The sequence below is a fragment of the Thermobia domestica genome, chromosome 11 (genome assembly GCF_964235325.1).
Source record: "Thermobia domestica chromosome 11, izTheDome1.hap1.1, whole genome shotgun sequence".
Lineage (NCBI taxonomy): Eukaryota > Metazoa > Arthropoda > Insecta > Zygentoma > Lepismatidae > Thermobia > Thermobia domestica.
The window spans coordinates 244,303,822-244,316,896 of NC_137464.1; the positions used below are offsets into that span (position 1 = coordinate 244,303,822).

General features: G+C 33.1%; 1 protein-coding gene across 3 annotated transcripts in view; it reads right to left on the bottom strand.

Moving 5' to 3' along the window:
* Positions 1 to 13,075, bottom strand: part of stet (rhomboid serine protease stem cell tumor) — a 1,160,693-nt gene that overhangs the window by 89,983 nt on the left and 1,057,635 nt on the right. For all 3 annotated transcript variants that reach the window (XM_081731925.1, XM_081731927.1, XM_081731926.1), the window contains one exon: positions 1,822 to 1,934. In XM_081731925.1, the coding sequence (XP_081588051.1) occupies positions 1,822 to 1,934 (113 nt within the window). The remainder of the gene's footprint in view (positions 1 to 1,821; positions 1,935 to 13,075) is intronic.

Here is a 13,075-nt window from a genome sequence, read left to right on the forward strand (position 1 = left end):
TAAAATAAGAGCTGTATAGTGTGGCGGTAAGACAGCCACTAACTAGGTGACCCGGATTCGATCTCCGGTAGGGGCAGGATTTTTTTCGCAGCTCAAAGATTCAGCCCAGCTTCGCCAACCTTTTTGTATGTGTTGAAACCTCGAAAATGGAGAACCAGCGATGATTTCAGGGGGTTGTCCCGGGGTAAAAATTTTTCCCGAAGCTACGAAAAATTTCCCGCGGGCCATATCTCCGATTTGTTTAACGCAGGTTACCAGTGTTTTTCGCAGTACCACTTTTACCCTTCGTGTCTCTCCCTTGGAAAAATCTTCGGACATCATCGCTGTGTAGAACCTTAGTCCTTGTAATATCTTGAACCTTCTATGGCCTGTCTCAAACGAGGACAACTTTTCCCTTATAATAAAAATAATATCACGCCACATTTCTCCATCTGTTTCGACGTAGTGAGTGAAATCTTTTGATTTACGCAGTAAGACTATGCACTGTAGACTAATTAAAGTGATAGATTATTAATTATAGATTTGCTGAAGTAGAGATGTGGAAGTAAATAGGAGAATCCGAGAAAACAAGGATACGATACGGTCTACCACAAGCTCACATGGCCTAGGATCTATTCACGGACTTATCGGCCCAGACTTGAACACTTCCAACCACTTAGCCACTGTCCTGCCTCATCTCCGTTGACGACTTGAAGATTCAATACGTACATTATTCAACACAGAACAACTAATTTTACAAATTTTGTTTGTTTTATTTAGAAACAAAATTTATAAGAAAAGTGAATGAAACCCCTTTGCTACTACTATACACAATCGAACGTCGAGATCTCAAGCGAAAGTCCTGGATAACAGCTTTTATTGGATACTTGAAGTAAAAAGTTTCAATGGTGCATAACAGCCATTATTGGGAACTTGAGGTACAATCAGCGGCAAAAAAAAAACCTGCAACATGAGCATATAAGTTTATTGTGAAATGACGAAGTCTTTTGCTCCAAAATAAGTGTGCACGGCAGGAGGCCGAGGTTTATCCTGGCGTGATTCGTTCCACTTAGACGTTATGTTCATTCCCTGTGCTGTTAGGCGTAGTTTCACAATAAACTTACATTCTCATGTTGCAGGTTTTTTTGCCGCGGATTGTACAAGTTTCGAACTATAACAGCCTTTATTGAAGATTTGAAGTTTCGATCGTGTATAAATGCCTTTATTGGAGATTCGAAGTAAAAGTTTCAATCGTGTATAACAGCCTTTATTGAAGATTTAAAGTAAAAGTTTCGATCGTGTATAACTGCTTTTATTGGAGAATAAAGTTTCGACCATGTATAACATTATTAACTGAAGGTTTGAAGTAAAAGTTTCTATCGTGCATAACATTCTTTATTGGAAATTTGAAGTTTCTATCGTGTAGAACTGCCTTTATTGGGGATTTGAGGTAAAAGTTTTGATCGTGTATAACTTACTTTATTGAAGATTTGAAGTAAAAATTTCGATCACGTACAAGTTTATTAAAATTTTAAGTAAAGGGTTCTATCGTATGTAATATTCATTATTGAAGATTTGAAGTTTCGATGGCGTACAACCGCCTTCATTGGGGTTTTGAAATAAAAGGTTCGATCGTGAATAAAATCATTTATTGGAGATTTGAGGTGAAAGTTTTGATTGTGTACCGTGTACAACATTCTTTATTGGGAATCTGAAGTAACAGTTTCGATCGTATCTCACCGCGTTTATTTAAGAATTCAATTATATATAGGGAAGGTAGGACCAACAATTTCCATATGGAGTAAGTTTAATATCTTATCACAATATAGTGCTGCCACCTACCTGCGGAACAGAGGTGGTTCCTGCACGAGGATGTGGAAATCGTTCTCGCTGCACACCTCACGGTCTCGGTGATGCACGGCGCATTTAAAACTGCGCGTCCGCTTCCCGGTCATCTGAAAACATAAAAAAACAAGAAAATAATTTGTAATTATACGCTACACTGAATACATAAATAAATAGAGCTTGTATAAACAAACATCACTGCTTCTCCACACACTTTCAATTACCATCAACTGGGTATATTTTTGTTTATTATTCGCAACGGAAATATGATGATAGAATGTAATAGTAGAATTAAAAACAGAAAGCAAATGCTCCAGTGAAAACATGGGATCAGAATTATATTCTCTTACTTACACTGATTCCCTGAAGGTGTTATTTCATTAAATTTTGCAGAATACAATAAGTGAAATAAAAAGAAAGAAAACTGAAATATCAATAAAAAGAACCTACCACGAAAATATACAGGTTTCATACCAAAAACATAATCATCGCGTCAATATTTGCATTCTGCTTCTTCTACATTCACTGAATATTGTACATTGAAAGCAAAATAAATAAATGAATATTTCAAAGTAATGTTAGTTTATTTAAGCAAACAAATTATAAACCTTACTGACCATGATTTTCTTAATTTTAAACTTCAAATTGATTAGAAAAATTAAATTGAATAAATACAATCGAAGAACATGAATCGAATTCTGCAGAAATTGTGTTCCTATTAAACCTACAGCATAGTTCTGCTCAGGGATGTATAGATACAGGCAAGTAGGTCCTAAGGGTCCGGCCACTCTCAAAAAGTTCCCATTTGTCGGTAAATTTGGTCTAATTTTAAGGCTGGTTTTATAAATTTTAATTTTATCCTTATATTAAATTTGGACCTCCTCAAAACATTTGAAGTGTTCCCTAAACGAATTCCTGTGTATGTATCTGGTTCTGGTATGTTTTGTAAATTCACAGATGCTCACCAAGGGGCGTTATTTGGGGCTTTAGGAGCGGGGCTTCAACGTACATTTCAATAAATACCATGACAATGTATCAATGGACTTAAATTTGAGGGTCTTACCTCCCCTACAAAAGCAAAATCTGAAATTACACTGCTATTATATAGTATAGATAGTATAAATATCCTAAAAGTATAGATAAAATTTATTATTATTATTATTATACTGCTAATGCTCATAACGTGAGTGGGTCATAACCAGCGGCAGCTCTGGAGGTGAAGTCACATCAGTATAATAATAATAATAATAATAATAATAATAATAATAATAATAATAATAATAATAATAATAATAATAATAAATTTTATCGTCATAATCCATCGGAAGGAAGCTTCAAATAGCTTCAGAAAGTGTATATAGGAATTAATATATTAGGTAAGTTCTCTCTCCTTGGCTCCGAGCGGTATTCGTTTGTTTTTTTTTTTTTTTTAGCGATATGACATCCCTCAAGAACCGCCACTGGTCATCACACAAAGTGCTTCATTGAAATTTTAGAGTGGATGGCAAATTAAATGAATTCCTTGAGTTTTACGTCCCACGCTTAGGACGGCTAGGCTAAAGGAGACTGTGATGATGAGAAATGAATGAAATTATGAAATGAAGAAAGTACGGGAGGAAACGGTAAAACCCCGAAGAAAACCATGCACACAGTGTTTGGCCACCACAAAGCTCACTTGGCACGACCTGGGTTCGATCCAAGGACCCCACGCACCAGAAATAAATGCTTTACCACTGAGCCACCGCAGCCTCTAGTAGTAGTAGTAAGGGAGGGAGGGAAGAATTTTCTTTACACCTATCAAATTACTTTCATAAAAATATGAACTGTACAATATTATTTATTTTTATTTTTATTTTTATTTATTATTATTATTATATTTTTAAATTTAAGAGCGGGCTCAAGTCCCTCTAAACCCCTTGAGCACGCCAAGCTAAGAAATCCAAACTTATTTTGCACCTATGGTTTTCAGAGCATTATTCGATAATTTATCTCACTTTGATAAAAATAAAAGTTTTAATAACAGATGACGCGCGAACGAGTGAATTAATCTCTTTTTTAAATGCAATTAAAATGAATAAATTACCTGTCAACGTTCTACAATCACTCATCAACATTTTTCTATCTTAAATAAAGCACTTAACAGATTTTTTTTAAAAAATTGTTGATCGTTAAAAAAAAGTATAGATACTCATTGATCTAAGTAATTGAGGATTAATTCACTATTCTATTTCCAAATTATCTACGCCATTTTCACTTTCCTTTTCGAATTTGTTTTGCAAAAATAAACAATTTTAAGGATAGAAAAAAAAAAAAAACAATTTATAAACAGCAAAAATGTATGAGTAGATTGCTTGAATTGGCAGCAACCAGTGTTGCCAGCACATTGCACGATAATATTTACGCTTAACCCGTTCTAAATTCTGTAGTTTCTACACTGTACTGATAGAAGTGGTTACGATAAAAATAAAACTTCAAAATAGACGATGAAGTCTATTAGATCTTCAAAGCATTTAGAATGTTCTACAAACATTTCTTAATAAAATAATATTATTACTGAAGCGCCCTCTGATAGACGATGTTCTTTTGTTTGTTTGTATGTTTGGCAATCTTCAACCAGAACATAAATTTTCGGGATTTCCATCTCGAGATATTGCCACAAAGTTGACCCTGTGAGAAACAAGAGGTTCTCCCCCATTCTCGTCCTTCCCAAGTTCTGGGACTGAATTTGGGTTTAAACGGCATCGGAAGTGTCACTGTTCATTTCAGCGACTTCAAAAACTGTGAGTTTGACACTAATATCGGCCATTTTCGATCATTTTTACATATTTGCCCTCTCCTCCTCCCCTAAGTTGCACCGTCAAAATGAGATGATAAAAACTATCCCAGGCCTAAACCTCATCTATGTTGAAAATTTGATCGAGACCGGTCAGGTGGTTCAAGAGTTGTCACAAAACATAGTCACTGATAGTTAAAGTCGATTGACGTTGACAGTAGCACCACATATTTAGCGTAACAATCGATGTAATTGCTTGATGGAATCGTACAGCAATGTCAATGAATACAACAGTGGCGTATTTAGGATCTTGTTTCGGGGGGCTTGAGAACCAGTAAGAAGCATTTGTGTTGCTCATATAATGCCAGAAAGTAATGAAATTATTCGGAGGGGCGCTTGAGTAGGGATGCGCACGAGACAAGATTTGTGGCTGTCTCGTCCCGAAAATCTGCTCTAAAAGTGATGTCTCGACTCGAAAAATGTATATTTCTCTATTGGAGGAACCGTGTCTCGACTCGAATTTTGTCAGGAAAATCCTGTCTCGACTCGTCTCGTGCGCATTCCTACGCTTAAGCCCGATAGCCACACCACTAAATAAGCCACTGGGGTACAAGATAATCTGTGACGTTGCCACATAGTGAAGCTTTTGATTCCTCAGAGCGACTGAAGAATTCTCTGGAGGTTATACCATTATATAGCATTTTCGCTTCATTTTGACCTGAAAAATGGCGCTCTTTTGTCCATGCGCGCCATTTTTAGAACGCCCGATATCTATCTATCTATTATATATAACTTAAACTGCACTTGATTATTAAATACAAACATTACATAAAACAACAAGTAAAAGCATCACGTGTACACCACGTGAAGGAGTTTGGCTTGAATGGATATTTTTACTGAAACCGGAAGTACATAATAGATTTCCATCACTTTCGGTTTTAGTAGAGAGATGAGAGGAGATCTGAGGACGTTTAATTAATTACATTAAACCACTTCTCGTCTCTTGCCGTTTTTAATCAATGGCAATCAAAGTTAAAACCGGAAGTGATTGATTTATATCACTTCCGGTTTGAACAGAGTTAAGAAAGATGATGATATCTATTCTTAGGACGCTAAATCGATTTCAGAAAACAGCTTCTTTGTATCGCTATTCGTTTTTGCTCTATGGTAATTAACGTTGAAACCGGAAATGGTTGAGTTCTGTCACTTCCGGTTTCAGTAGAGAGAGTTACGAATGAAGATGAAATTTATTCTTGGGAGCGCTTAATCGATTGTTGAAAAACCGCTTCTTGCTATCTATCTACTGTTCTAGCTTTATAGTTATCAACGTAAAACTGGAAAATGGTTTATTTCAACCACTTCCGGTTTCAATATTATCTTTATCAATGACCTTGATTTCTAATTCTTAGTCCTGTAGTCAAAAACTGATAATAATTCATCAAGTAGTTCTTGAGATATTTTGTCTTCCAGACGTACGGACGGACAGAGACAAATTTATAAGCGAGTTTTAGTAAGCAAAGCTCCTTAATAAATTTAATTTTCAGCAAGTTAGGGATATTTAAATTGATTTACAGCAGTTCGTAATACAAGTATCCTCTGTATTTATGATTTTGTCTCTAGTTTCCCAAAATCTAGTGAAAATTTTCTCTGTTTGGCAACTGTGTAAAACATTTTTTCCTGCCAATGTTTTCTTACTATCACTTTTAAAAAAAAACTACCATTATTTTTGTCAACAAAATAAAAAGATTGGCATTCAATTACAAAAATGGCGGCAAAAACATTTTCAACCGTCTTTTTTTGTGTGTGTGTGTATGTTTTGTGTTTTCATTTCAAAAATTCAGCAGCCAACAATTCCTTTTTTCTTCTTTGCATTTCAATCAAATATTCTTCTATTGTGTTATTGCGTGGATAAATCTTTCTTTTGTTGTGATGGACTCCAGTAGACCTGTCGCTATTTCTCGTAGACAATAGATTTTATTGCCCCCTTAATTGCTTTATTACCTAACGACTTTCGATGTCAATATGGCCGTGTCGGCCTTGGAGAGGTTTAGGGGGAGGTGGTTTTATTACCCTGTTTGTTAGGTGGTTAGACGGGTTCCTGGAAAAGGTTGAGTGTTAGGAGGGATGGAGTAGTTTCTAGAAAAGAGGTTGAAGGACATGATTTTGATAGGGTTGTTTCTAACAGCTATGCTATGATCAAATTAATTATTCTTTTATTTGTATTTTCTTAATAAATTAATTGGAACAATTGTACTGGTTCGCTTGCTAAGCAAGCTCCTTATTTATTGGATTGTATGCTAAAGCATACTCTGCTTATTTATTGGATCGTTTGCTGTGCAAACTCGTTGTTAAATTTGATTGTGATTATATTATGTTTTCCCAAATCGTATGCTAAAGCATACTCCATAGAACAACCTCTGATTGTGATTATATTAATTAATTCTCTTAATAAATTAATTGGAACAATTTCTATTGGTTTGCTTGCCCTACAAGCTCCTTATTATTTTTCCCAAATCGTATGCTAAAGCATACACGTTGTTAAATTTGATTGTGATTATATTAATTAATTCGATCATTTGCATAGCAAATTCAGAACAATCTTTGATTGTGATCATATTAAAACGGTGGAGGGAATAAACTTTATTCATGCGGGACTTCTTAATTTGACGGATCGTATTTTTATTTTCTCGAACACTGTGTGAGCATACTAGAAATTTCGTGTATAGAATATGTATAGTGCGGTATGATAAGCATTGCTGGTACATATACAGAGCGTGGTTCTTGTACGTCTTTCGCTGGTGAACTTAAGACATGAACTGAACTTTTCGCGCGCTTTTTGGAAACTCGTTGGGCAACAGGGAAAGATGGCGTTGTTGGGTAACAGGTGCGTGTTAAAACATGAAGACAAATACAAAGGAAACCGACGACACGTTTAGTAAACATCACAGAGTGCCGACAGAGTAATAAAAACAAGTTTGGCGCCAGGGTAGGTGAATACAAGACATTGTCGGCGAAGAATACAAAGAGGATTGACGTTGTGGCAGGTAAACATCACAGAGTGCCGGCAGAGTAATAAAAAGAAGTTTGGCGTCAGGGTAGCTGAACACAAGATATTGTTGACGGCGAATACAAAGAAGATTGAGGTCGTGGCAGGTAAACATGTTGAATTATACCTGTATGCTAATTGGTAATAAAAACAAGTTTGGCGTCAGGGTAGTTGAACACAAGATATTGTTGACGGCGAATACAAAGAAGATTGAGATCGTGGCAGGTAAACATCACAGAATGCCGACAGAGTAATAAAAAGAAGTTTGGTAATGCGTTAGGTGAACACAAAACAATGTCGATGGTGAATACAAAGGAGATTAATCATAGAATACCGACAGAGTAATAAAACAACTTTAATATTATAGGAAATGAAAATAAAACATTGTTGACGAAAAATACAAAAGAAGTTTGGCACCACGAATGGTGGTACATGACGCGACAATGAACGGAAATACAAAAGAACTGTTGATCCTGTTGAAACATGAAGCGGTACTGAATGCAATAGAAGATTGTCACATTGATATGATACCGAATGAAAACACAAAAGAAGTTTTGCAGTATGAATTGTGTTGACACTTTTCTTTGTACGTAGATAACATTTTAAGTGAATAGTACAGGATATGAATAACATTATTGAGGGAATACCGTTGTAAGATGTGAATGAACGTGGTACAATGTTAATAATATTGACGATGTTGTTTCAAAAGAATGTTTGATCAATAAATGATACATGACATCATAAATGAAATGTAAGTATATGTTTTCTCCGTCCCTTATACCTATTGAAAGTTGTATAGAGAATTGGGAAAGTACATTTGAAAATATTTTAAATGATGTAATGGGCGTGTTTTAAAGTACCACGTGATATGACGTTGACATAAGTTTTCCTTATATACCGGGTATGATGAGAAGACTAGCATAGTATCATCATGGATTCGTCTGCCAGTACAGTACAACGAGAAATTCAACTTTGCAACGAAGTAGATTGGGATTCTTCATTTGACTATGTTGAATCTCCCAACAAAAAGTTTAAATTGCATAGAGAATCTCCGGACTTGTTTATTGATGAAGAAACTTGCTATTTTTCACCAGCTTCTCCAGATGTTATTATAGAGGAAGAAACTTGCTCACCGGCTTCTCCAGGTGTTATTATAGAGGGAGAAATTTGCTCACCGGCTTCTCCAGATGTTATTATAGAGGAAGAAATCATTGATTTAAGAGAAGAGCCAATATTAATTCCAACTTCACCCGTTGGATCAAGAACAACTTCACCAGTACCAGTAACAGGAACACAGGAGCAAAAGTTTCAAGTTCCAGCGATAAAGTGGACACTTGCAGAAGAAGAACAAGAAGGAAGATCAACATCTCCTGATTTATTTAATGAGGAAGAGGAGGAAGAAATTTGTAAGTTATTCAACGAGATAGAAGAGTGCAAACCCAGCACGCCATCACCAAGTGTTTCACCGTTGGACTTTACATCTTCACCCCAAAAGGTTCCATTGGATTTGCGTGTGCAGTACCAGTGCGAGTGTAATAGTAACTTTGTAAGTGAAACATGTGTTAAAGATAGTATTTTAAAGTGGGAACCAGATACAGTTTTACTATGCCCTGGTTGTACCCTAAATTTTTTCAACCAGTTCGGGCACAGGTGCCTTCTTGTGAATATATTAACTCTCGAAGCAGAAGCATGGAAAATTATGGCAAGCAAAGATGTGAGAGACAATGTGTATTCAAATTATGTGAAATCGCATTCTGCTAACAAAAGAAGTGAACATTTATTTCATGAAACCTATGACAACTTATTAAAGAACCCAAATTATATTGAAGGACTAGTGAACATTTTATTAGAAAAAGATAGAAACGCGACAAAGTGATTTCTTTTTTTGTATGTAATATAATCTGTATATATTATTTCTGTGTGTGTGTGTGTGTGTGTGTGTGTGTGTGTGTTTGTACATGTATATTATTTTCTATACTTGTTTGCTTGTATATATCTTTATCTCCAAATAAATATATACGAATTTCATTTCTTGATTTTTATTTAATAAAAGAAACTTTCCTAAATAAAAGAAACTTTCCTAAATAAAAGCTATCATTGACATTTTACAAGGTGAAACTCATTTATGGTCTCTATCGTTTAAAATTGGTATTTGATGAGTGTTTTATATTTTTCTTGATTTTACTAATACTTTGAAGTATTTAAAAGTTTGGTGAGTATTTTACAAGTTTGCGATTTGAAACATAGATCCTCAAAGTTTGTGTAACAAACAAAACATACCCTGAATAAGAAGAGTTTATGTAACGAAAGATCCACATAAATAAATAAGAACGAATTTGTGCAACAAATATTTGATGAATTACACTTTATGAGTATTGTGTTAAGAAAAGTAAGCAGAGTTTCTGCAAGAATTTTTATTATATTCACAATCATAGATTGTTCAGAGTTCCACAGAAACTTTTTAATATATTTACAATAAAAAAAAATTAACACTGACTTTGCAATGAGAAAGGATTTTCTAAGTTCACACTTAACTGCCCTTAGTATTTTACATAGTAATTATTTAACACTACATAACTATGTTGATGTAAGAGTATTACGGTAAGTAAAACGAAATAAGAAGATTGTTCATCGCATTCTTAATACGTTCACACAAAGTGTTCGATTAAATAATTACGAGATATTAAATAATACAACAACAACAAAAAAAATTAACACCGACTTTGCAATGGGAAAAAAGAATACATATAAAAACAGAAACTGATCTAATAATGAATTTAAATATGCATACTATGAAGTAATATTATAGTATGATTTATATACTTACCTTACAAAATGCAACAACTTTTTACATACATACATGTAATATAAAAATGCAGAAACTAATTTTACAAACGCGATTCATAACATGCAGAAAGTGTTTTACAAATGCGAATCATAACATGCAGAAAATGTTTTTTACAAATGCGAATCATGACATGCAGAAATTGTTTTACAAATGCGAATCATAACATGCAGAAAATGTTTTACATACAAACATTATAACATGCAGAAAATGTTTTACAAACGCGAATCATAACATGCAGAAAATGTTTTTTACAAAGTGAATCAACATGCAGAAAGTGTTTTTACAAACGCGAATCATAACATGCAGAAAGTGTTTTTCATACAAGCATCATAACATGCAGAAATTGTTTTACAAACGCAAATCATAACATGCAAAAAGTTTTTCACATACATGTGGTATAAATGTCGAAAAGTGTTTTTCAAAAACAAATAATTAACACCAATTTTAAAACGTTCACAAATAAATTTGTTCAGAGTATGTATAACATACGATCCGTAAAAATATGAAGTGATTGAACAAAATTAAAATTAAAAAATGTAACTTACGAAAACTAAAATGCAACTTGTCAAAATAAAAATGCAACTTGTCAAAATGAAAATGCAAGTTGTCAAAATGAAAATGCAAGTTGTCAAAATGAAAATGCAAGTTGTCAAAATAAAAATGCAACTTGTCAAAATGAAAATGCAACTTGTCAAAATGAAAATGCAAGTTGTCAAAACTAAAATGCAACTTGTCAAAATAAAAATGCAACTTGTCAAAATGAAAATGCAAGTTGTCAAAACTAAAATGCAACTTGTCAAAATAAAAATGCAAGTTGTCAAAACTAAAATGCAACTTGTCAAAATAAAAATGCAACTTGTCAAAATGAAAATGCAAGTTGTCAAAATGAAAATGCAAGTTGTCAAAATAAAATGCAACTTGTCAAAATGAAAATGCAAGTTGTCAAAACTAAAATGCAACTTGTCAAAATAAAAATGCAAGTTGTCAAAACTAAAATGCAACTTGTAAAAATGAAAATGCAAGTTGTCAAAACTAAAATGCAACTTGTGAAAAAATGAAAATGTAATTTTCAAAATTAAAAATGTAACTTGTCAAAAATGAAAATGTAATTTACAAAATTAAAAAATCCAAGTTGTCAAAATGAAAATACAACTTGTCAAAATGAAAATGTGAAGTTTTTCACATGCATGCAATATAAAAGTGTACAAACAAATTTTAGGCACGTGGATCATAACATACGGATTTTTGTTATATGCATATGTTAAAGTTTCATATGCACATGTTAAAGTTTTTAGTTGCATGAAATAATTTTAAGTACGATAATGTAAAACGCATTTACACAAAAGAAAGTTTTAAAATCATACATCTAAGGAAATAATATAAATGAAAACAAGTAATATACAGTGATAAAATTTTATTTACAAATTACAATAAGATATAGATATACATAGTTTACATACAGATACATTTGTGATTTTAACATTCCTTGATATATTGTTTAATACAATCTATATTTATATTAGTATATGTACAATTACATATTGGCCAATTTTTTGCTGAAAGTCTTTTATCACTTCTTTTTGTTAATTTATACACATTGTTATTATTATTATTTTGTAATTGATTAGCAGAAAAGTTTTTATTTTCCATTATTACTTTTTGTGCATATTATAATGTAAATCTTTTTGTAAGAATAACTCTGTAATTAACTGAATGTTATCTTTGTTTAACAAAATGTTATATAATGTATATGTAAATGTCCAATCATCAATTTCAGTATCACAATGTACTGTTGCAAAATCTTTATATAAGTCATCAAAACTTTGTGTGCTTACCATTCTACGCCATGCATTATAGCATAACATATCATAGTCTAAAGTAATACACTCATGTTCATTTAAATTTGCGCGATTTTGAAAACACCCGTAACACAAAAGTTCTCGCTGTGGTTTCCAACGGTCAATACATAATAACAAACACTGTTCATCTATAGAAAAAGAAGAACACCGATATTCACAATAATTGTATGTATTTAGGAAACGACATTGGTATTCACAGTATGGATTGTTGATACACATTTTTATCGTGTTCAAGATATGTTTCTCTTAAATCAGAAATGTGATAATCATTAAATGTAATCTCCTGATATGTATAGTTAAATTTGTTTATAAGATGCGGAATAATGTTTACGTCTATGTATTTCACATGAATTTTTAGATATTGTTTTAATATTTCTAAGCGTGTTGATTTCTTAATTAGGAAATTCCACACAGTAGTATTTAATTCTTCATCACTTTCACTTACACATTTATGCTCGGTTTCTTTCTCACTACGAATTGCACAACTTTCACAAAGTAATGGTTCAGAAAGTTTATATTTTTCTAGTAACTGTTTTACACAAACTTCATTTACTTCATTAGGAGTACAACCACACTTCACATCATTGAATATCAGAATGTCATTAGAAATTGTATTTTGATCTACCACTACTACTTCCTCTTCAAACGGTATTTCATTTGGGTATCTGAAATTTCGTCTATACACACTATCGTCTATGCTAATTTCTTGTGTTGGATAAATAATC